Source organism: Lytechinus pictus, chromosome 12 (genome assembly GCF_037042905.1).
Source record: "Lytechinus pictus isolate F3 Inbred chromosome 12, Lp3.0, whole genome shotgun sequence".
Classification (NCBI taxonomy): domain Eukaryota; kingdom Metazoa; phylum Echinodermata; class Echinoidea; order Temnopleuroida; family Toxopneustidae; genus Lytechinus; species Lytechinus pictus.
In genome coordinates, this window is record NC_087256.1 from 25,176,064 (window position 1) to 25,201,925 (window position 25,862).

At 36.6% G+C, this 25,862-nt stretch overlaps 2 protein-coding genes across 2 annotated transcripts in view; one reads left to right on the forward strand and one right to left on the reverse strand.

The window, feature by feature from the left end:
• Positions 1-25,133, forward strand: part of LOC129272616 (WD repeat-containing protein 11-like) — a 45,073-nt gene extending 19,940 nt beyond the window's left edge. The window contains exons 14-24 of the mRNA XM_064107299.1: positions 1,449-1,563; positions 7,616-7,784; positions 8,503-8,614; positions 9,694-9,910; positions 10,670-10,843; positions 13,044-13,139; positions 13,811-13,976; positions 14,551-14,648; positions 16,424-16,569; positions 17,132-17,211; positions 18,367-25,133. Coding sequence (XP_063963369.1) covers positions 1,449-1,563; positions 7,616-7,784; positions 8,503-8,614; positions 9,694-9,910; positions 10,670-10,843; positions 13,044-13,139; positions 13,811-13,976; positions 14,551-14,648; positions 16,424-16,569; positions 17,132-17,211; positions 18,367-18,506 — 1,513 coding nt within the window. The 3' untranslated portion in view covers positions 18,507-25,133. The remainder of the gene's footprint in view (positions 1-1,448; positions 1,564-7,615; positions 7,785-8,502; positions 8,615-9,693; positions 9,911-10,669; positions 10,844-13,043; positions 13,140-13,810; positions 13,977-14,550; positions 14,649-16,423; positions 16,570-17,131; positions 17,212-18,366) is intronic.
• Positions 20,029-23,382, reverse strand: LOC129272618 (uncharacterized). The gene is made up of 3 exons (XM_064107197.1): positions 23,191-23,382; positions 20,869-21,060; positions 20,029-20,397 (listed from the first exon to the last, which is right to left on the reverse strand). Exons 1-3 carry the CDS (start codon positions 23,380-23,382, stop codon positions 20,029-20,031), a joined length of 753 nt encoding a protein of 250 aa, XP_063963267.1.
• Positions 25,134-25,862: the final 729 nt, after the last annotated feature.

Genomic DNA, 25,862 nt, shown 5'->3' on the forward strand with positions numbered 1-25,862 from the left:
GTTCCCATCCGAATTTCAAAGACATTCCAACTAATATAATCTTAGGGATCAGAGTTCAGAAGAGTGGTAGGACTACTGAAATCGAAATTCAGTCCAGTTCGAGCCTTTCTGAATGAACATCCAAATTCATATCCAAATTGTAATGACGTCATCATAGGCTGTGACCTGAAGCCGATTTGGACTTTACTCTGACCACAGGGCTTGCCGCAAAGTGAAAATATGATTTTAGTATTCCTTACATTATGCCAAACTTTAAATGAAATAATTTTACTTCTTGGAACTTACACATTTGTGCAAAATGCGATTTTTCGAAAAATTTGCAATTAATTACAAGACATATGATAGATTTAGGGACAAAAAATAGACTTGCAATTGATCGCAAGTTTCTTGCAACACCCCAAGTCACACTTAGATCTTTGTGAAACATCACCAGGTGAGACAATATTGTTCCTAAGGAATCTTGTGTGGGTAATTTGTTCTAATACCCTCACTGATTTATTGATTTTATTTCATTTCTAGGAATACAAATCAAGTTGCTCATAATGATAGCAAAGATTAGTCCATTGATAATAATCATCAATGCAATATGCAAAATACAATATCAGAAGAGAAAGAAAACTGACTCACAACAAAAAGAAAAGAACACCTAGTGCTCAGTGCATTCAAGAAACTAATCCTGTCAGGTACTCATTCACCTCACCTGGGTCTAGTGCAGCACAATGTGGATCAATTTCTTGCTGAAGAAAAACATACCGGGATTCGAACCCACGACCCTATATTTGAAAGGAAAGAGTCAGAACCACTAGACCATGATGTGCCTGCAAAGTGATATATTATTTACCATATTTTTACCCCAAAAAATTATATATACACAGATGTTCCTTTGTTTTCGAGTTTGGATATTGAAGAAAGTGATGATTAAAGGGGAAGTTCACCCTGAAGAAAACTGTGTTGTAAAAATAGCAGAAAAAATAGTAAAAAACATTGGTGAAGGTTGGAGGAAAATCTGTTAAAGAGTAAGAAAGTTATTAGAGTTCAAAGTTTTGGATTTGTGACGTCATAAACGAGCAGCTGCCCCATGTGATATGTAATATAAAATGCATGAATTTCAAATTTTATATGGTTCCTGATGACTTAATTTTGTTTTCTATTCATGATTGGGTGTGGAATGATTTGTCTATTGATATACAAAAGGTACAGTAAAAACCATTTTAAATTTTCTGAGAAAATGACATTTCATTGATTTTCACCATTCGCTATGTAGGAATGCTGCTCGCATATGACGTCACAAATCAAATAATTGAAATTCTAATAACTTTTTAATTATTTGATGAATTTTTCTCAAACCTTCGGCAATATTTTTATTATTTTTTCTGCTATTTTTACAATAAACTTTTTGTCAGGGTGAACTTCCCCTTTAAACAAATTTGCCTTTGTCTCGTTTTCAGGAATTATCCAACTCATAAGTCCAACATCAAGAAGCTTAAATTTGGTCCTGGAAAAGGGAATCTGAAGCTGATGTTTCTCTGGAATGATGGTGTGGACATCTGGGATTGTAGAGAGGTAAGATCAATCTAGAGCTACACAGTGTTCATAAGATCAAGATTAATCTGTGTTTTCTCCTCAAATTGGCAACAAGCAATGTGATAATTTGATTTGATTTGATTTATTTTTTTCCTGCATAACAATAAAATATGTTTTTTTTTATTGAAATGGTATATCAAAATAATTCCATCGCAGCCAAAGGCTGAATTATGTAATCTGTTACAAAGTAAAACACAAAATATACATAATGTTAATAATCATAACAAAAAATGACATGTGGAAATGATAAAATCATTGTCATAATATTACATTTGTAAGGAAAAAATGAAACAAAAATAGTTTATATGGGACAACAGTTATCTTTTATATTTTTTGTTTTAATGTAATTTTATGTGAATATGAAATTATGAACCAAGGGTATATCTAATTGAAAATAATGCATATCTACTGTATCAGGATAAGTAAAAAAATATTACAAATATGTATATATATAACAATTTGTATAACAAAGTTATTTGACAGTAAATCAGAGAACTACATCATTGAACATAAATAACATGCGGAAGATGGATTGTCATTGTAAGCAGATATGCTTGAGAGAGAATATGACAAACCAAAATGAATATTAAGTACATTGCTTTTAAAGCTCTAGCCATTCCTTTCTGGTTGTGATTTTTTTTATGGATTGGAATCGTGAATGAATCAGCAGCTGAATCATTGATTTGACTCTCAATCATTGACAAATTACGAAACTGCTTTTAATAATAATAAGTATTTCTAATGCGCACTTTCTAATGAATCATTACTCAAGGCGCTACATATTAAATAAGCAAAATCGTTGGAAATATTCACAATTAAAATCATCAAACATATCATTCATACGAGGAAAAGACAATGGCCCGTAATCTGAAGTCGGGTTTAACTTAAACTCGGGTTTAAAGTTGTGGTTTAAGTATGGGAAGCCAAAAGTATCAAAATTTTTATTAAGTTGTATGTTTGTTATATATGTTTACTGTGCTCTTTCCTGATTCATCGATGGTGAAGACAATCATCTACTAGTATTTATACTTCCTAGACAATTATGAATGATTTGAGAGCCAAATGAGCTGAAATATGATATCTCTACTGTTAGTGATTTATGTAACAATTGGCTATCCATACTTAAACCACAACTTTAAACCTGAGTTAAGTTAAACCTGCTATCAGAATACGGGCCATGGACTTTTCATTTTGAACTCATTTTAAAACATTTGTTTTTATTGGGGGAAGGGGTTGGGGCATTCATTGTATGGAAAGAGAAGGATCAGGGACCAGCAATGAGGTGCATTGATAAAAATAATGGCATTTTCAACTACCGTAAGTAACGGTGTATTAACCGCACCCGTGTATTAACCGCACCCCCCATTTTCGGATGGAAAAAAAAAAAAAAAATCATAAAAAAAAAAAAAAATCATAAAAAAAAAAATTTAATCAAACTTACTTTCTATCTCTAATATGCGTATTTAAGAAAGAGTCAAGAACCAAAAAATATCGAAGAATTACTGGTAAAAAATGATGGGAAATCAGCGCTTCGTCACTTATCTGCAAGTTGCCGATATTATTGGCCACTTCCACACTCCGAGTCACCTCACACACACACATATGGTACCGGTGTTCATTGCAAGTACCGATACCAGCATCAACATGGCCATGGGGGCTCACCCATACGAGAAGATCGTTCATATCATATTTCCTGCATCACAGCCCCACTTTTGCTTTCAGAATTCTGTCTAGCATTCAATGTCTTGGCATGAATTTTAGACAAGGGAATACGGGAAGGTTCAAGATACGAGAAATTTGCGATTTTGTTCAGATGTTTTTCTTGTCTGCTTTGAACATAGAGATGTATACTAATTACGCTAGAGTGCGGAGTCGCCATAGGCGCGCGTACTTAACGTCTGTGATTGCGCGGAGCGTGCTCGGCCATTGCTCGATAGGTCTTGATTTGCAAAAGTACCCGGATGTATACATAGTTCGTGCGTTGTAACGCTGTGAAAAAGGGATGCCGTCTCCGGCCTTTTTTCTTGAAGAAAAGAATCCAACCTCATTACAATCGAAAATATGAATGACAAAGTGCATCTCAATGAATTATTAGAATGATTACATGGGGATTATGCTATTAATTTGTCATTTTTACCTGACTTCTTGGGATTAAATTCTCCCCCGGAATTCTCCCAAATAATTTGCATTTAGGCCTACCTGTCCATTTATAGGCCTACCTGTCCATTTATAGGCCTATTATAGATAATAATACTAGTAGTTTGATAATAACACATAAATAGATAGATAAAAATAAAACATCAAACGTACATTAATAGAAAGTTTGACAATTAATTAAAAAGACAGAGAATTAGCCCATCTTCTCAGGATTTCCCTACATATAAATGCATTGTTCTTGGGCCCACATTACCTTCATTCACGTCCTTCGTTTTGATGTTCTCTTGACCAATTTGTTCATGTTGGATATGATTTTGTAATATCTATGTAGGCCTACTTATGTAACTTGCTTTAATTTTTATGAAATATATCATTTTTTAATTTGTATACTAGTGTTTTGAGCTTTGATTACTATATGCGGTATTATAATTTTATTAGCAAGTAGAATAAAGAGCATCTCATTATTGCTCTTGGTGAGCCTCCCGTTACACCATCAATGTTAAAACTTGTGTTATTGGGTGTACGTGTTGAATTTTTCTCATAGGAAAATTATAAATTCCAAAACCTGCAGGCCTATATGGCACTTAAAATGAAATATTGATTAAAAAATATCGAGAATGACTTTTTATTGTTCCAACTTTTTGCTTTTTAATTCCCTTCACTTTAAGTTAGATATTTTTTAATTCGCTTTTTAGGGGGTGGGTGTAATTAAAGTGGCATAAGCACCCATGCAAATTCACTTTAACACACTGATAAAAAAGAATACAGGGGACGCGACCAGACCCCTCCCTGAAATGAAAATGAACATTGCATAATAAATTATTGTGATTTTATGCACTACCCATCAATTTCAAAGCCATTCCGCGGCCCCATATTTTAATACAATAATTTTGTTCATCCAGGGAAATCTTGTTATAAAACAAAACTGAATAATCAAACTCAGGTCCATAGAAAACTAGAAAAAAAACAATTTAGTAGATACTAGTACTTTTAAAATGACAAACAAAACTGAATATGCGTATTTATTTATCTGTTAATAATAATTGCATAGGCCGGTGCCAGTGTTTTGGAAATCTTTACCATCAAGTTAATATTCAAGCGACACAGACACAATTTCAAGAAAGGAATATAATTATAGTTGAGATTAAATTTGGATGATCACTCAACAGCGGACAATTTGTAATATTTTATTCCAAGTATTTGTCAGTGTTTTATTGTCAATATTACTGTTTAATATGTTTGGTTTTAGTACTAAAAATTTTGCAACCGCTTAATATGATAAGTTTATTAAGTTTGCAATTATCTTTGTCATGTCTGATATTGTTATCAATTTGTTTTTTACACTCAGTTTTATAATATTCTTTGTAGTATAATACAAATTATAATATCCCCCTCCTGCCCCATTTCTTCTCCTATCCTTCTTCTTCTTCTTCCTCTCCTTATTATTCTGTCCATGATTTGTTCACATAATATTGGTCCATTGGAATCATTATAGGATCACAAACACCAGCGATATATCAACAGAATATTTAAGTCGGTTTGCCTATCAGCATAGTATATCAGCCGGGTTAAATCAAGTCCGACTATTAAGAAAATTAAAGTGAAATTTCTTTATGTTGCACATTGTAATTTGTTTACCCTCCGAAATTTTGAAATGTTTGCAAATACTGTAATCATCCTACCGCCCCCCCCCCCCGAATTAGGCCTCCTGTACATTGCAAAATTGTACGACTGCATGCGCGCATTTGATATGCAAATTTTTGCTGTCAACAAACTTTTGATCGCATGTAAGAAAGTAATTAATATGATCGAAGGTTGCCTACATTGGAAATCTAAATCATCAATTAACTGAACCAATGCGTAAATCATTTTTGAATATTATCAATAAAAAGTCATTTTATGATACTCACGAGTTATTGTGATGTTGATTACATCGACATTTTAAGGCCACGGGGAAAAAGGAGTTCGGCCCTATTCTAAATTTCTTTATTATGATTTCTATGTGTAGATCTATATGGAAAATGAATTATAACAATTATCAAGGGAAAAAATAATTTATCAACAATCAGCATCATACTAATTAGGAAACTATACTTTTAAAAAAATGTAGTCTTGTTTTTTTTTATACCTTAAAATATGTCTCAGATGCATAAGACACTGTAGCTATATAGGGCCTAATTCTGACGTCAACTTGAATACCAAATTATTCGAATTTGTTAATCAGGACCTATAATGATATGCCTTGGCATACATGTTATTTTTAAAATTCATCCCTTCCAAATCATTAGAAAATAGAAGTCATTTTAATGTATCGAAATGTTATGACCAAAGCAAAAATAATTGGGGATGTAGCCTACTGATCGTTGGTCCGTCATATATGCGCTATATAGGCCTATATAGGCATATTTGTCCTCGGTTTTGTTAGAATTTTTGTTAATTTGAACTTTAATCCAGTGCAATATTTACAATTTTGCTTTCCATTTGCTTTCGCGCTCATATTTCATCGTTTTGTTCCGGTTCTATGCTCATCCATGTACATGCCCCATAGGTACTGTACGCGCATGGCAGGCTGCGAAGACCTATCGAGTAATGGCGGCCGGTCTCCGCGTAATCACAGCGATTTGACGAAGTACGCCCTCTAGCGTTATTAGTATACATCTCTATGGCTTTGAACCACTACCGGTAGTTCTCAGTACGTGTGTGGCGGTATCTTACAGACAGCAAAATAGGAAAAAAAATGCTAGTACCGGTATACCGTATTTTCAATGGGAGCTCTGGGCGGGAATAAAGTGAATAATAATTAAAAATAAAAAGTCGGAAGGAGTGAAGATGGGGATTGAAGATTGATTTTGAGATGATGGATGATAGAGAGAAATGAAGGAAAGGCAAATGAAAGAAATTAATTGTCAAATAATACCAATAATTTGTCAAACAAAATAACTTCCACGGAAAGGTAAAGCGCCAGCTTACGTTGACGTTGCGATAAACATTACACATGCATGTCTTATTCGGCTAGCTGCACCGTGCTGTGCGATCAATTGGCGTCTGAACTTTGCCGCGATGACTAAAAAATGACAATAAAGACAGAGTCACACCATTAAAAAAAGTCAGTTTCATGAAGGTAGGTGCGTTTGTTACCGTGATATAACTTTGAGGGACATTTACGGCAGATACCGGTAGTCATAGTTGCTTCCCTTTTATACCCGCGGCTCATACCCCTCTAAACGGGATTGCCCCAAGCGGCTACGCTCGGCCACCCGACGCGAGTTGAAAACTGGTAGTGGTATCGGGCTGAGATTGGCTTGGCTCAGACCTGTCACCGTGTATAAACCGCACCCCCGACTTTTGATTCTGTCCCGCCGAGAAAAAGGTGCGGTTAATACACCGTTACTTACGGTATAAGGAAATAATATTTATGGTAAATTGCCAATTCGTCCACTGCCAACTCGTCCACTCACCACATGGCCTACCTTCATATAGTCTAATGCCATTCCGTCCAACATTTCGTCTAACAACCATTTGGTCCAATAACCATTTGGTCCAATCATCACTTCGTCTAATCACCAGTTCGTCTATTACCATTTCGTCTAATAACCATTTGGTCTAATACTGTCCTATTGGACCAACTGTGTATTAGACGGAATGGCATTAGACTAAATGAAAGTAGACCGTATGTTGAGTAGACGAACTGATGGTAGACAAAACGATAGTAGATGAGTTGGCAATTGGACGAATTGGCATTAGACGAATTGGAAATAAACCATAATTATTATATATATTATGTTACTGATGCAAACATGATCAACATTAAAGTCATGACCCTTATTATATGCTTTACGTCAGTCAATATTTGCCATATCCTTTCTGTGTTTAGATGCAAGCTCTTAGTTCGCTGAAGGGCGGCAAGGATGATCGTAAACCGGTGGACATGGACTGGGCTGCTTCGGATAAACCAGTCGTGCTTAGTGTGGATGGATGTTTGAGAGTCTACGACGTTCATCTGAAGACCTCCTGTTGGTCTATTGCCGATGCTGAATTTGTTGGTGAGTGTTTTATCATGTTGACGTGTTACATCCATCCATCCATCCATCCACCCAACCACTGTGAATGTTTTAGAAACATTGATCTAGCAGTAAAAGCTTATTGCGAGTGGTGTAATTGTGACATTAATGACATCATTTGGCCTTTATGGTGATACGAAAATCTCAATAAATTCCTTTTAGACAGCTTTGAATAGGAACATAAAATATTCACAGTGCATTGGCTACGATCCCCGGCCTTTGGAGACTTTTTGCCACTATCATATCTGTATGCAAAAGAGGGGGAGGGGGGGTTATTTGATATGTTTTGTTTAAGTGTTTGTTTTAAGTGTTTGTGGAAGCGCCGTGGTGTAGCGGTTCTGACTCTCGCCTTGTAATCAGAGGGTCGTGTGTTCGAATCCCACCATGGCCTAGCGTCCTTTGGCAAGGCGTCAATCCACAATTTGCTACTCTCCACCCAGGTGTTAAATGGGTACCCGGTAGGATGCGAAAGCCTATGTAGTATGCCTAGCAATTGAGTCTTGGAACTCTTGTTGGAATGCTCCCCAGGGAGTGGAGAAGGTGCATACATTGTATGCGGGCATGCAAGGATCCGATGACCGGGCTAATAATATATCTGTACAGCGCTTAGAGACGTCGTTCCGATGTGTTAAACGCTATATAAATGCGGAATATTATTATTATTTACTAATTTTTGGTTATAATTATTTTTTGTTTCCAGAACCAGTATTCTGCCCTTATCTGCTGTCCCCCAAGGCAGCCTTAGCCATGAAATACACAATGCAGCATCAGCCTTGGAACAAGAATTATTCTCTTCAACTCACAAGTGAATAGTAAGTTTAATTTCAATGGCCTTGTCGCTTTCAGAGCTTGACTGTCGAGGACAGGCATTTATGAAATTGGCCTTAAAAAGGGGAGTTGACAAATGTTAAAGAAAACGAACAACCAATGATAGTGATGATAATGATAGTATTAATGAGAAAAAAGGGGAGGGGTGGCAATTAGGTCAGGGATGTAACTACATACCCAGACCTGCCAACCAGTATGTTTTTGGCATATTTAGTACGTTTTTTGCAACCAAAAAACGGCAGTACGTTTTTTTTTTTTTAAATACGTAATAAAAAAAAAAATCATCTCTATATGTCTCTATTTCATAAAACTTACACAAATATGGTTATTAGATCAATGTAATTTCAGGTAACTTGTTTTTTTTTTCAAACATTTTGTTTAAAACCAGGTTGAGATATACACATGTTTCAATTTTTTTTTTCATCTGCAAGAGCAGTGCGCATTTTACCTTGCATGCAGCTTGAGCGCCGCGATGAGCGAGTGCGCCACGCATTTTATTATGAAATACACTTTTTTGGGGGAAAAATACAGTTTTTTTTATCACAGAATACAATTTTTCATTCCCAGAGGTTGGCAGGTCTGCATACCCATCTCTTCAGCATTCCCCTCCCATACCCAACCTTTTTTTGAAAACAATTGTATGTTCTTAGTGTGAACTAATGATTTCCTTAATCATTCAATAAGTCGATTGGGATTCGGTGTTCGGTGCATAGGCACTACTGTATACTTTTCGATTGTTTTGATGGAAATAAAATGAAGTGATATGAAGAAGAAAAGGAACGATGAAGAGGCAGAGGGGAAAAGGAAGGAGAGGGGGCGGGGGATTGTGGGGAGGGGGAAAAAGGGAGAATGGCAAGAAGCTGGAGGAGGAGAAAGAGGAAGGAAAAGTTGGGGTACGGAGGAAGGAGCAAGAAAGGAATGATTTTGTAAACATAATGGTGTTCACAATGGAACCTGGAAATGATTTTGAATATTATGGAAGTTATACACAGCCAACACAGTAAACTTGCCTTATTACTAAATGAACATGTACCTACAACCTTATTTCTTGATGATTTTTCAGTGAAACCCCTGACGACGAGAACATCATCAAGTCTGTGAACGAGCAGCTGAAGATCATGCCAAGTGACATCAGACGTTTCCTCCCAGACTGTCCCCACGGCACGGCTCAGCGCTGCCTGCTGGCTGCAAGACTCTTCGGTGATGAAGCCGAAGCGGAGTTCTGGAACGTCGCCCTCTATTATCTGCGAGTGGAACGTGTCAAGAAGAGTCTTGGAATGGTAAATGCTAAATAAAAAGAGTAATAATGGAAACTTGGAATATCAAGTTCTTTGATTTGTGGGAGTTATGTTGGATATTAGAAGTGCATAAAAAAGTGGGTGTGGGACTATGGTCATTAAAAAAGTGAATAGAAAATGGTAGTCACCCAATTTTCGCCTAATTAGTCACTGGGTAAATGCGAGACCAAGTTTGAGTCGCCTAGAAAAAGAACGAGTCTGGGGTCTTGCAGCGATGAGAATCTGTCTTATCCATCCAATGAATATTTTATGCTGTCTGCTTGCTCTTGGAATGGCTGTAATGCAAATCCTCGATTTATTTTTTTCTGGTAGGTGGGACAGGTGAAATCAAACACTTAGCATATTTTAGTAGTTATTGTCCTCGTTATTAAAAAGAACTTCACAGACATGCCAGCTCTATAAGCATACTTATGTATTACACATGTCAACTAGGGACAATAGGACAATTTTGTATAGAAGAATATCTGAAGTGCAAACCAATATTATTATCGATTATACTCTCATAAAACTTATTGCTCACTTTTGTCTTGTGGTGAAGATATGCAAAACCCATTCTAAATGTGTTGGAAACTGATAAAATCTGCTGCTGATCAAACTAAAATAAAATTCCTCTTAACATTTTTTCATAAAATGTTGGCATAACATCTTTTCATAGAATTCATCACAATTTTTTTTTTCAGAACATTTTTTCTTAACAGTTTTCATGAAATTTTTCATAAACTTATTTCCTTTTTCTTGCAGTCTAAAGATGATATCCTCCAGGACGATCCATTGACTGAGTTTGGGATAGATCCTCCTTATGATCCAGCAGCCAACACACAGACGAACGACTCCATCAAACCAAACCAAGTCACGTTGAGAGAGCTTCCATTAGACATGTGTTATGATGTGCTCTGTGATAATGTCACCTTCAGGGTATGAAGACCTTCTAGTTTGGTGTCAATTCTTCTTCATTTTACCCCAAATTCCTCACTAAAATAATATACAAATGGTGAATAGACATGAGCAGAGCCATTACGTCTTACCCCCGTTTGGGAACGGACCGCAGTTCGGATTGCAAACTGCGGTATTTCACCCCATTTTGCGTTTGAAAATCTAAAACATCATTTCCAAGCCCTGGGGGTCGTTTCATAAAGCTGTTCGTAAGTTAAGAGCGACTTTAACAACGACTGGTGATCATCGCCAATTGTACCATTTACCGCAAGACATGATCACCAGTCGCTCTTAACTTACGAACAGCTTTATGAAACACCCGCCTGATCAACCCCGCTTGGCCAGGTAATCCCCAAAGGCCAGATTATGAGCGTTGAGCCAAGGACGAAATGATAACAACAGATGTGCTATTACGTAAGTCTTCTCTGCCTGTAGAAGGACCTTCGGAATTAAATTATTGTATTCGATATTTAATCACGTTTTCAAAGGCATACTGTATTCAGAAATTCAATGCTAGCCCATTTTCAATTTCGAACAAAGAAAATCAACCTCGAAATAAGGAAAGTAAGTGAATAAAAAATGGCGACATGTTTTCCCGGACCGCACTCGGGCTGTTGTGTTATCTTCGGACCGAGGTCAAGAAACAGGTGTTTTGATACTTACATTGCATGCCTGGGGCAGTAGGGTTTTCGTACTTGGAGAAGAGGGGTATAGTGTTATCAAACGGAGCTCTTTCGTCATGGCTGCCAACCAGCACATTTTTGGCGTATTTAGTACGTTTTTGCAACCAAAATACGACAGTACGTTTTTTTATTTAAAAAATATGTTTGTTTTTTTTATACAAAATCGTAATTTATTGAGAAAAATCATCTCTATATGTCTCTATTTCATAAAACTTACACAAAAATATGGTTATTGGAGAAATGTAATTTCAGGTTACTTGTTTTTTTTTCAATAATTTTGTTAAAACCAGGGTAAGATATACACATTTTTTTTTTTTTCATCTGCAAGAGCAGTGCGCATTTTAGCTTGCATGCAGCTTGAGCGCCGCGATGAGCGTGCGTGCCAGGTATTTTATTATGAAATACAGTTTTTTTTTGGAAAAATACACTTTTTTTAAATCACAGAATACAATTTTTCATTCCCAGAGATTGGCAGGTCTGCATGAGTGCGATGGTACAATTTTTGTATAAGGTGAAAGAAAGATGCTCTATTCAACACGGCATAGTGGTGTCGAATAGATTGTATATCTATTACTGAATGCAAAATCTTGTGCCATTGTTTAAATAAGAATATTCGATATTGGTGTACAATGCCTTGAAAGTTAGCAAAAATACAAATACTTGGAAATATAATCGATTTTGTTCTTCGTTCATCCATGAAAATGAGGAAAGAATAATTGAAAGCAAAATCCAAATCCATGTGCAGTATATTCATGTGTGCATCAGCATCATATCTTCAGCAACAGTGTGCGCTTAGCCAGTAGGCATATCAAGCGTAATCTGTATTGTACAACGCCTATTTAGCTTGTTGTACGCGAGCAAATGGGAGACTGAATGTCAAACATTCGTACCGTTGCACACAAGACGTACAATCCAAAATGTACCGTCTAAAATGTACCGTTGCACGGCTTTAGGAGGTGACATCACAATACGATTCAATTCTTTGCGCTCAGTAAAAAATGAATGTGAAATATGCGCGTAGCCTGCTGGCTACATGCGCAATGCTGCGAGGTCATGTACGCTTGTGGGATTTGCTTTTTGCTTTCAATATGTTTGCTCCCTTTTCATAGATTACTGCAGGGAAAAACTCTTCTTTTTTTCATATTTTCGCTAAACTCTGAGGCGTTGTACAACACAAATAGCGAATATTCTTATTCGTGCAATGGTGCGAGATTTCACATTCGGTGAAAGAAAGAAACACTTTATTCAACTCGGCTAATGCCTCGTTGAATAGAGCATCTTTCTTTCACCTCATACGAAATCTCGCACCATCGCACTCATGCCCATTCGCTATTTGTATATTGTGATGTGCCCAATCATGCAATGGTACAGTTTTGGATGGTACATGTGCAATAGTATGAATGTTGTATAGTCCTTTATCTCTCAGAGAATGGGTGTGTAGTTTATATGACGCGTTATTTTCACCTTCTAAATATAGATACTTCCTTTGTTTATTGTAGAAATACCAGCTTGAAAGGATCCTGTTGCATGATGGGAAGAGGACAACTTACGAGCATACAATGAAATGTGTAGAGAACTTCATTCTCTTGGGCCAGGTAAGTGAAAGTTTTTTTGTTTACTTATCAATCTCATGAGGTTGATTAGGATTTCAAACTTCATGAGCTAGTTTTCCTATCTCTCTATAATAGAAGAAGAAGAAAAGAATGTTTGAAAATAATGTATTGAAGACCTTTCTTTTGAATTTGCAGATCTAGTAGGATTCTTCTGCCATTAAGACATAAAATGTTTAGTTCCAAGTAAATTAAGTAAAAGAGGAGATAGTATTCAATGAGATTTGTTTAATCTTCTGTTTCTCATGTTCCTATGTTGATTGGTCTTGACACAACCTTTTGTTGACTGGCAACAAAAGGGTTTTACAATTGAAGGACACATTTATGTTGCTTCGCGACTTTATCCACAAAGTGTTGCTTAGCTTTGCTGCATCAGTTTGACGCATTTTGTCTGAATGGTAAATCAACACATGGGTCCCGTCTTACAAATAGTAGCGATTGATCCGATCAACCACAACTATGGACGGTCAGCAACATCTACATCTAAAACGCAAATTTGTTCAAAATTTCCCTTCTCTCAGTCGCTGACCAGTCGTAGACCAGTCGGGTCGTAAGGTTTGCAGTGGCCTTAAAGTGCCTAGGGATGCTGTTCAGATGCATGAAGCACTGTATAAAAACAATCATCATCATTATTATTGCTTTCTTTCATCCTGCAGACTGACCGAGCTGTGCAGCTGCTCTTGGAGACAGAGCCAGATAATGAGAGTTACCTTTTGGATCTGATGAGGGCGTGTCTTTGTGCCACCGCTCAGGAATCAGGGTCATCGCAAAGCACCATCAAACTGGTCGCTACCAGCCTCATAGCTAATGGAAAACTTGCTGGTGAGAATTATATCATCCAGTGCTAAAGGAAATGCATATGGGATTTTATTGGACTCTGAAAACATTGAAGTAAAAAGTATTTAAATTCAACTCTAAAAAATATCTGGGTTATGTGTGTGTTTGATAGATGTTAACATCATTTTATACAAGCATATTATCAAATCATTGATTGCAAGATTGAAGGCAATCACAATAAATTGGGTGTCAATGGAATGAACCATTGTCTTGATAATGACTTTCATAACTAGAAGTAATGTAAACTAGAGGATTTCGATATTGAAATACTGCTGCAGAACCTTTATGAGAGGTCACAAAAATTTATGTGATTATCCGCCTGTGATTAATTGCAATATTATATTTTCACCAGTGAGGGTTTTTTTTATTTAATGATGTGATTCCAAACGTTTGAAACTATCAGTGACCACTTTTGCTGTTTCATTATGTTGCTTATTTTGTTTGTTCTTTCAGCTAGAAACAAAATTTCTCTGTACCTTTTTTGTTAGACCAATTAAACCACCATGTGTCTTTGCCAATGTATATATATGTATGTATTTTATTATATATTTTTTTACAGAGGGTGTACAGTTACTGTGCTTAATCAACAAAGGTATTGATGCTTGCAGATATCTCCAGACATATAACCAGTGGTACCAAGCTATGTGGTTAGCCAAGGTAAGAACTTATTGCCACTATGGCTTCAAAGGCCTTACGATCTTCAATGTATTATCGAAATGGAATAGATCTTCCATGAAAGTGTTCCACACTACACTCAATTGGGAGTTTTCACAGGAAATGTATTGAAAATGCCCGTTGAATGACTATGAACAGCTGGGAAGTCTTTGTCGAAAAGTGGTAAAACCGGAACAGCAGTTTTGTCCTAAGTTTTGGAGCTGAAGAAAATTGCAAATACGTTGTTTATCAAGAGTCCAGAATGAAACTGCTGTTAATTTGATTCGCCAATTTTTGACAAAGACTTTTTGGTTGTTCATTGTCACGGAGCAGAAACTCCATAATCACTCATTTGGTACATTTTTACTCTACATTTTGTCAATTAGACCAGTCGGTCTACTTTGACGATAGTATAGATAACACGACTATGGTTCAACCCATTTGGTCTGGTTTCATTTTGATCAAATTATCGATTGGTCTAATGCCCACTTGGGCTAATTGTCATGTTGTCTAAGTTCTTTCATTTTGTCTAACGAGCATTATCTCTATTTTTTCTCAGTTTAATCAGACATAAGTTGGATTAGGTTATGTGGGTATTAGACAGAATACGCATGGTAGACTTACCAACCAAGATAAATTTTGTCCTTTTAGTATATAAAAAGGAGATGCTTTGACATTTTTTTTCAGGGACAGTAGTGAAGTGACTGGCTGTAACTAGGCTTTTATTAATTTTATTTGTATTTGTTCCATTTTACCCCAATGCCAAGTAGAGCTTGGTTGATAGTCTTGAAATGTGTATTATACTGAAATCAGATAGTTTTCAAAGTTTAAGGAACATTTACATGACTATTTAGATTTGGTGAATATTTAAGGTGCGTTTGAGTGACCGTTGATACTAGATTTTCCCCATTCATATTAAAGTACATTTTGTAAAGTAACTCTGCATACAATGAGGTATTGAAAAGATGGCTTTAGAACCTATGCAGTCCTTTTTATTATTATTATCATTATTATTAATAGTGAAATGAGGTCATGAGAAGGTCGATGGAGAACCTTGCAGTCTGAATGTTAAGTTGCATTTAAGTGTCTGCTAGTGATAAACTAAGGTTTTCCCGTTCATATTCAAGGTACGTCTAAGTGATTCCGAGTGTAATGTGGTCATGAGAAGATGGGTTGAGAACTTGTGCAGTCCCAATGTTAAGTTACATTTAAGTGACTGCCCATGATAAACTAAGGTTTTCTCGTTCATATTTAAGGTACGTCTAAGTAACTTGTGAGTGTAATGAGGTCATGACGAGATGGGTTGAGAACCTTGCAGTCTGAATGTTAAGTTGCATTTAAGTGACTGCCCATGATAAACTAAGGTTTTCTCATTCATATTTAAGGTACGTCTAAGTAACTCGTGAGTGTAATGAGGTCATGACAAGATGGGTTGAGAACCTTGCAGTCTGAATGTTAAGTTGCATTTAAGTGACTGCCCATGATAAACTAAGTATTTCTCATTCATATTTAAGGTACGTCTAAGTGATTCTGAGTGTAATGAGGTCATGAGAAGGTGGGTTGAGAACTTGTGCAGTCCCAATGTGAAGTTGCATATAAATGAAGTCCTATCCATGATGATAAACTAAGTTTTTCTCATTTGTATTTAAGGTACATCTAAGTGACTCTGAGTGTAATGAGATCATGAGAAGACGAGTTAAGAACCTTGCAGTCTGAATGTTAAGTTGCAGTTAAGTGACTGCCCATGATAAACTAAGTGTCTCCCATTCATATTTAAGGTACGTCTAAGTGACTCTGAGTGTAATGAGGTCATGAGAAGGTGGGTTGAGAACCTGTGCAGTCCCAATGTAAATCAGAAGAGTATAGCCTTACTTGGTGTCCTTGCCATGGGGAATTTCACAAAGGTCCTTCAAATGCTACTCAGGTTAGTATTTTGACTTACTAAAGCAAGGTATTTCAAGCTTATATTTTGTGATGTATTTGAGTGATGTTTGATCCCGTTGTTTTAATTCTAGAAAATATTGACTTAATTATCTTCTTAGATGTGTTGCTTGATTAGTATTACAAATATTGTCAAGAAATGTATTGTGTATTTGTTTTTACATATTTCAACACCTTGATTTATGAAAATAAATCTCCATTTACAGCTAGAATTTTCCTTCTTTTCTAAACTCGGGTTTGAATTTAAGCCATTTTCTTATTCTGTGCTGAAATTATAGGTTGTCAAAAGTTCATATTTTGCAGTGCCTGTACTCACTCTAAATAACAACATGGGGAATTGCAGAAGAATTACAATATGCCCAAGGAATTATTCATTTATGGGAAGAGTTAAACCACATTGCCACTTTGAATCAGATGACAAGAAATAATGTATAAATGATTCTAAAAGTTAACTTCATGATATCTTTTGTTTTTAGTGTTATTTTGATACTGTAGCTTTGTTATATCATTACATTACTTTGTATCTTTTCTTCCTTTTTTTTTAGTTTGCATTACTATGACCGTGCAGCCATGTTTGCCGAGGCGTGTATAGAGTTTTCAGTACTTCCTGAGGATGATGATACCAATATCCTTTACAATCATTTATCAAGTGAATTCCATGCTGTTTGTATTTTATGATTTTGGTACGGGTGATGTAAAATACATAGGACAGGTAATATGCTAATGATATTGATTCCGGCAAGCAAACACAGGGCAAAAACTCCGGTAAAAACAACCTGAGTTTTCTCAGGTAAAAAGTTTTATGCAACGGGCCCCTGGAAGGATAATTAATGCAAGGTTTTATTGTATCCAAAAAGTGGTTTGCACGTGTAGTAATTATATATATATATTGACTGGCCTTGAGGGAAACATCAAATATGTTGCCCGCAACGGAATCATATTTGCCCGCATGTTTAGACGAGAGCAATATGGTTCTTTTAAGGGCAATATATTTGATGTTTCCCGAGAGAAGAGCCAGTCAATATTATATAATTAATATATATAATTGCCCATGAGTCACTTTTAAACCAAACTTGGGTTGTAGACGTACTTAGGAGACCTGCATGCTATGCTGCAGTCGGAGGTCACATGGTAAGGTCAAAGATCATTTTGAGGTCAACATTAAAGTTTACGTGCAAGACTCTCCTATGACAAATGTTATTTCATCCCAGTTATCTCACAATGAACTTTTGATTTAATTCTGTTGTGTGCCGTCGCAAATCGCGATATTTCTGGTTATTTTCACAAGTGGGCGAGACACAGCATTGCTTACGCCTTGTTTTTGGAACTTTGTCAGGGATCTTTTTGCGATCATAAATAGCATAAAATAAATCCATTTATATGAACAAAAGTAAAAATAATCATACATTTACGATTTTGGGTTGAACACAATTTGCATTGACTTTGTACACGGAATCACGTTTTTGAGCAATTTTGGGTCTGACATGCATTTAAAAAATGTTGTGTAATTTCGGAACCGCGTATAGGGCATCGCAAATTTGGTCTCAAAAGATGTGTAAGACTTGAAACTAAAAGTCGGCAAGCGGCATGGTTAAAAAAAATTCGTGTAGCGGTGTAGTGACGAAATTTGTCAAGGGGAGGGGGTTGAATTGACCCCCCCCCCCCAGTTAAGTAAGGGTTAAGATAAATTTAAGCCCTGCTTGTTTTTTTCTGTGCTAGATAAAATCTTATATTCTTGCATTCTTGTGTGATCATGTATTTCTTAACGGAATGAATGCACAGTCTCTGTTGGAGCGGGTGTTCCTGGAGTATGCCCGCTATCTCCTTGCGCTGGGGAACAAGAAAGCCTACGGTCACTACTGCAACAAGGCTGCGGAGAAAGCCGAGAAGGTCATGCAGGATATGGAATGGATGGAATAAAGTCTCTATATCTCTAGTCCACCTGCCATCATCTATCGTCCATAATTGAATCCATAAAATACTGCAATGTTGCGAGCGTAATACAGCTACATGAATCATTACATATTGTACATAAATCATACATATGGTGCACAAATTATTCATATTGTTCATAAATTTCACTTAACAATTCATGTTGCTTTGTAAGAAAGCATACTAAGTTATGAAAGTGACAATGATATGCCATTCTTGTACAACACATACACATAATGATCTGTCATCACCTTTCCGTAATTTGATTCATTAAATACTGTGACATGTTCACTTTTGTCTCTCCCTCCTTATTTTTGTGACCCATTCGACAGGACTTTAATATATCAATTGTCATGCACTCACGCTGTCTCTCTGTTAACTCTAGATCTCTTAAAATGTAGCCACATACACAAATTAAAATGGAGACCATTTACTTAGGACACATCAAACTTTATTTCTGGGTAACTTACCCTCAAAATATAGATGTTCGGGAGCACATAACATGTAGGTCCTCACGCTAGGCCTTGCAAATCGCGACGGACTACCATCATGAATAGTCCGACGGACATACGCCCCGTGCGCTGCACCCGTCTCTACTTGCATGCATGTTCACATGAAATGACTGAATTTCGTTACAATACTATACATAAAATCATGATAGCTCCCTCAATGTGATAAGATCTGAGTTTTTGTAAGAAATGCACTCTCTGATGTGCTTTGGCAGAGATCACCGAACACTGTTTGCTCCAGGTAAGTTTATCATAAATAAAAGTTCGAGAAAAGTATCGATAGTCCGAAACCTGTTCTATTTCAGTACCTCTATACTTAATAGCTCTATGTGATAGGGATTGGATCCCCTAAATTCTAACACAATTTCCTTAGTCTTTGAGGAATTTAGGAACAGGAAATTGTTGTCACACCATTCTTGAAACCTACAAATATTCTTTTGGCGATGAGCTGTCTCGTCTTCATTTTTAGGCCCATAATAATCATATCATCAGCAGAATCACGGACAACTCGGACCACGGAACAACTGGAGTGCGGGCCGAGTTGACCCTCCAATTTTCGTGATTTTTTTTCTCACAAGTTTGTGTCTATTTTTTCGTCATTTCAAAATTTCTTGGAACGATTTTCTAGAGATATGGTCTGATGGTAATGTTCTTCACTTTTTATTACTTTTTTTTGCTGAAATGTAAAAAAAGTGGAATTTTAGGCATTTTTCCTACAGCTCGCGATTCCCATAGGCGCTTGTATTAGCTGTTTTGGTGCTCGACTCGACCCCGCTCATCAACTGCCTTGATTTTGTGATAATTTCTCTTCAAGTTACCACCTTTATCACAGAAGATGGACTTTCTTGTATTCCATTAACTCCATTTTTTCATTAAAAAAAAAAAAATTTGGTGTATATGCACAATTTTGTTTAAATTTTTTTTCTTTTTTTAACCTTGATTTTAAAGACCTCAAGATTGTTTGCTGCTACTCCTGTCCTTTACCTTAAAATACTAATAGGCTAAGCTGGTGCATGGCCATAGCTATGTGCACAGACAGTCAAAAGGTCTTGTGTGGTCCTCTCCCCATCTCGGTGCTCCTCCCAGGCTCTGAAAACACGGGCTTGCATTGTCCTGGTCTGTCTTCTCTGATGACGGGTTAGAAGACGCCTGTCCACCATGCGCACTGTTAGATCTACGAGCTGTGACTCCTTGAAGAGCAATGACGACAACTGATACACACCCATACTCTTCCCTCCCGCTCTTCTGTTGAGTCTGTGGTTGTAACCTTCAGCGTCGTTGTTGGTCCTGATAGCCTTTCCATACGTTGACCAGACTCGCACTGGCCAGGTTGGGTTCGTTATCCACGTTGACTCTAGGTAGTCAAAGAGCTGGAAAGATAAAAAAGAAAATGAATTATTGTCAATATTATTAATATAATTGTGTATTTCTTCTTATAGTTACAATGATTTGCCATGCATGTCTTCTAGTAGCTACTAAATCCAATCAAACCTTTTCAAATTTAATGTCATCTTCAATTAAGAAGCGAATGCATTTCTATATAATAAAGTCAAGTGAAACTTGATTCATTCTTCAAACATATAATTTCAAATGTTACACCTTCTACCTAACCTAAAAACTTGTTGTTTCGCCCATTATCACGAAGAAACAGTAATGAAAATATAAACAAAAAGCAGATATTTTTTGTTCAACTCAATAGCAATTCTTCTTAAACTTTGAATAAAAAAAAAACAGGTCATGAAGTTTGATATGCCTGTATGTATTCTCAAAATATGATTCATGGTACCTTACAATATTTTCATCTTAAAGAAGTTGGAATACATTTAGTTGTGATTTATTACCTCATCGATCAAGGGACTGTCGCTCTGAAGCCGAAGTCGTCGGAACTCGGGGACCACTTCTACTGGCAGGAATGGTAATGCCATTAGCTGTTGTAGAAGAAGCCTCTTCTCCTCATCCCTCGTGTACATTGGTGCTAGGCCAAGGGCTTGGATCTTCCGGTAGACGGACTGCTTCCAGTGGAAATTACTAGACTAGACGTGCCTGTAACAAAACAAAGGTAAGAATACATCCAGATTAATAAAAAAATTTGAATAATTTGGAAATATGTCACTTTATTTTAACTTTGTTTTTAGTCATAAAAATCATACTGAACAGTTGATCTTATATGTATTATAATGACCTGACAAGAATTTATTTCATTTCATTTTTCATTTATTTTATTTCAACATGTTAAACGAACTTTAGCCAATGGCTGTTCTTCTGCACGTTCGTGCGTACATATTAAAATCACATTACATGTATATACAATTAAGATACATAATATGAAATAAATATACAATTGAAATATCATCAATATTACAAAGAAAAACAAACAGAACATGCTTTGGTACACGTACAGCCCTTTCATAAATAGTTGTAATTGAAAGAGGAATTGTTTGGTTATAGGTGACAAGGAATTAGAATAAGTATACCATATTTAGAATTGCGATGAATGTCATTGATCATTACGAATTCATTTTCAAAACTTTTACAATCTGTTTTATACGTTTTTAATGTGACGTCCACCCTCAAAACCAAGAAATGATATTCAAGAAAATAAATCTGGGAAAACAAGGAATGGAAAGGGGCACAATGAATTAAATCATTTTATTGTAAATCCTGTAAAAAAATAATTAATCTAATAAAAATTAAGCACCCAAAGCCTCAGCCCGGCATGCCCACACAGCTACACTGCGAATATTTTTCACATTTCAGGGGCAGGAGTGATATCGCCCCGAGCCCCCACCCACGTAAAAGTATTTTTTCTGTGACTCCAACATCCACACCTCAGTCACACACACAGAGTCAAAGAAATTGAAGCATATTAATTATTACAACTTAAAACTAAACTCTTCACCAGGGAAAATCAATATTAAAAAAAAATTATAATATATATATGCATTTACTAAAAATGGCAGAGCCTACATACACTGCCAAGCTTCAATCTCTAACCCACTCTCTCACTCAGCCAAGCTCAGCTCTTTGACTGTGCACGCCCACCTCCATTGGGGATTCGGGCTGAATCCCACCCCGCCAGTTTCGGTGGCCGAGCTAAGTAGAATTGCGGACCGGACCACTCATCGGTTGTTCGCTACTTACGACCAAAGAGAACAGGTGAAAAGCTTTTACAAAATCGTGTATATACATCAAATTCTATTCTTGTGATTAAAAAATGGAGTTAATGGAATACAAGAAAGTCCATCTTCTGCGATAAAAGTGGTAACTTGAAGAGAAATGATCACAACATCAGTCAGTTGTTGAGCGGGGCCGAGTCGAGCACCAACACAGCTAATACACGCGCCTATGGGAATCGCGAGTGGTAGGAGAAAACGCCTAAAATTCCACTTTTTTTAATATTTCAGCGAAAACAAAGTAATAGAAAGTAAAGATCATTACCATCAGACCATATCTCTAGAAAATCGTTTCAAGAAATTTTGAAATGACGAAAAAATAGACACAAACTTGTGAAAAAAAATCACGAAACAGGAGGGACAACTGATGGGTCAGATGTGGTTCAGGATACCAAGAGACAGTTATTTTTTTCAGTGCCAGGTTGGGTATCATCTAGTAATAGTTTCACATTAACAACAGTCTTTATTCCCTTTACAAGGTATGCGTAGCGCCATTATTAAGAAAGTACCACAAAGATGGACAACCAGTCACAATGGAATAATGTTTAAGTATTTATTGAACCATACGAACGCAACACAAGCTGCCGGCCGGAAGGGGCGAATACCCTGATTAACGATAACAGCAAACTGTAAAACCTAGGCCGCAAGTGGGCGGCATACAACATAACGCCATGGCATAGGTTTCCTTGTAAAATCCAAATGATATTCGTTCATCTTGTTGATCAGCAGATAACTTGGTAGATGTGGATAGCTTGAAAAACTGTGTAATTCCCTTGCTTGGAACAGACTTGGGTGTACGAAGTTTGTGTTGCTCACTACTTATGTGTCGTCGAACATTTGCGAGGTAACGGTTAGCATTCAGTGATATTGAGTCCTTACAATGCACACAGAAGGCATCACTTCCCGGACAAACGTGTGGGGATTTCCTTTGTGTCAGTGACTGTGAAACTGAACTTCTGGGGTAGTTTGAGAATCGGTGGTGATATTCACTTGGTGGGCTGCACTGTTAAGGTGACGTCTAATAGGTTTACCCTTCCCAATTTCAATCTTGGTCTGGCAGTGCAGACATCTGATTTTGGTACTTCTATGTTCTATCACAAGCACAGCGTCTGTAGTGGTCTTGCGGAGTTTCGTCTTTAGTGATTCTTTGATCTGTACTTCATATGTGCTGGGTTTTGTCATGTCCTCTTCAGAGGAAAGATCCTGGAATTCTGGGAATTCATCCAGCTTTGTGTTTTCACACTGCACTCCTGGGCCCCGTCTTACAAAGAGTCACGATTGATCCGATCAATCTCAAGTATATGGAAATCCATCCATGGCATAATTTTTTTTCTGTAGAAAATTTGCTCCATGTCCTTTGAAAACAAACAGAAGCATACTGAATTGTCAAGAAAAACAGTAAATTAATGAACATACGTCATTTCGAGAAAATATTTTGAACAAGCATATCTTTTAGATGTTGATGTTGCTGGCTTTCCATAGTTGCGATTGATTGGATCGATCACCACTATTTGTAAGACGGGCCCCTGATATCGTATGTTCCTGTTCAGCTGTGGCTCTTTTGTCCTGACTGTGTTCGCCTGCTTTTCTTTCACATCTTTGCTCTAGCTCATCGCCCTTACTCATGTCTTCAACCTGCTTTCCACTAGGTTCACTTTCATAATCAGCTTCTTGTTCGGATTTTTTTTGTGTGTTCCCGTTCATGTGCTTCCCCTTCCTGCTTTCCATGGTCTACTCTAACTCGCTCTGGGGCTGATTTTTGGTCATCGACTTGAAATCGTTTAGTGTGTGACATTGTCGGATGGCCGCAGTAATCACAGAGTATGTGTTGTTCAGAAACTACTTCATATCCGTCACAGTCGCACTTTTCACATCTACCGCGCTCAATCCCACGCTTGTCTTTTCCCATTCTGAAATAAGAAACAAAATAAAACATTATTTGGTCACTTCATTACATATTAAGAGTTACAAGTAACAAAATTAATATCTTTGGATAAAAGAAAGTTAAAAATGCTTTGAAATGGAAAATATGCACTTATCATTGAATTAAATACAATGAAAATCTATGTTTATACTGATTGAATTGTGCCATAAATGAGAACGGCATTAAGTGAAACATATACACAGCTCATTACTTCACTCCCCTGTCACATGTAAAAGCAACAATCAATCGACTTCTATATGAGTGTCATTTACCCCAAATCATTAAATCAATCAACTATATACCGGTACAAGGTATTGTATGGACACAATTAACACATAATGAACTGTGACATGTCTAACAGACTAAAAATTTGTACTGGACATGTATTTCAGTCCCATGCACCTATACTTCAAAGAGTATTATGATCCATTTAATATATTTCTAATAATCACACTGAAATTAATTCACTATACAATGAGCTGTAATATTTCACCTTAGACCAACAGACTCTGAATTGTTTTTCAATTCATGTATTTATATGAACAAACAAAATATATCAAAATTCGTCCAAAAATTTCAAATTTATTATTCAGAGACCAATTCAAATGAGCTGGGACCTTTGATTTCCAAATTTAAGGTATTTTTTTTCTAATGTCATCCACCAACACACCAAAAATCTATAAGTATCTTATTAATTTAACACATGAAAACCAATTTAGGATGGGCATAAAAGCGGCACGTCCCCGTACCACCAATATACGCGAGTGCCCCCCCCCCCACCCCCACTATCTCCCGTTTGGAAAGATAGTGCATCTTTGATATCTTTGAAGTTAGCCTTTGTCACGATTTAACTTTGAAAGTGGATTTTTCATCCTAAATAAATTCAGGTTAAACTTAAGTTCAAAGACAATTGTGATTATGACTTATTAAAAATCTAAATACCGGGTTGCTTGACCACCCACATTTCATAAATGACCCAAGAACTAGAGAACAGCCATCAAATAAAGTTTAAATAAACTTTATTTAAAAAAAATTACTGAATCTTTTCATAACAAAATTAGCGAAAAGTCTTTACAAAACAGAGCCTTTTACAATTTGTAATACAAAAGTGTAAATCAATAGAAAATCACATAGAATCTAATGCCAAATTAAAAAACAAGCTCCCTCTCTTAACCCAAAATTAATATTATGTTGCGAGTGTTCTTTATATAAGGATACTGTCGCATCTGTAAAGTGTTCTAAATGTCTCTTCAAAACAGTCACTAATTGGATCTTCAAAGGTTTGGAGAATCTTGAAGTTGAAGGACTAGCTCCCCGAGAGCTACCGCAGAACAATAGTCAGTATTATGTGGTACAGTTCTTCTCCGTAGATGCGGCGACGAACTGAAGACGTCTATTGAACGCTACCTTATTCGGAATCTATGAATCGCCGTACGCTTCTGTTTGTAGAAATATCAGTAACAGGAAATAACAGTAACAGTAGTTACGCACTAACCCGGAAGACCAATAACGTAGTAAGAACAGAAACGCTGTAACACTGTAATGTAGTAAACCGGAAGACCAATAATGTAGTAGTATACACCGTAATGTAACGGCCGCCTGAAAAAGGAGACACCCAATATTATAAGAATACATAGGCCCGTATTCTGAAGTCGGGTTTAATTAAACTCAGGTTTAAAGTTGTGGTTTAAGTATGGGAAGCCAAAAGTATCAAATTTGTTATTAAGTTGTATGTTTC

Coding starts and splice junctions, on each gene's coding strand:
- LOC129272618 (XM_064107197.1), bottom strand. CDS start 23,382: ATGACAAAACCCAGCACATATGAAGTACAGATCAAAGAATCACTAAAG. Junction 21,061..23,190: donor TTAACAGTGCAGCCCACCAA/GTGAATATCACC, acceptor AGGCACGTCTAG/TCTAGTAATTTCCACTGGAA. Junction 20,398..20,868: donor ACAGTCCCTTGATCGATGAG/GTAATAAATCAC, acceptor TTATCTTTCCAG/CTCTTTGACTACCTAGAGTC.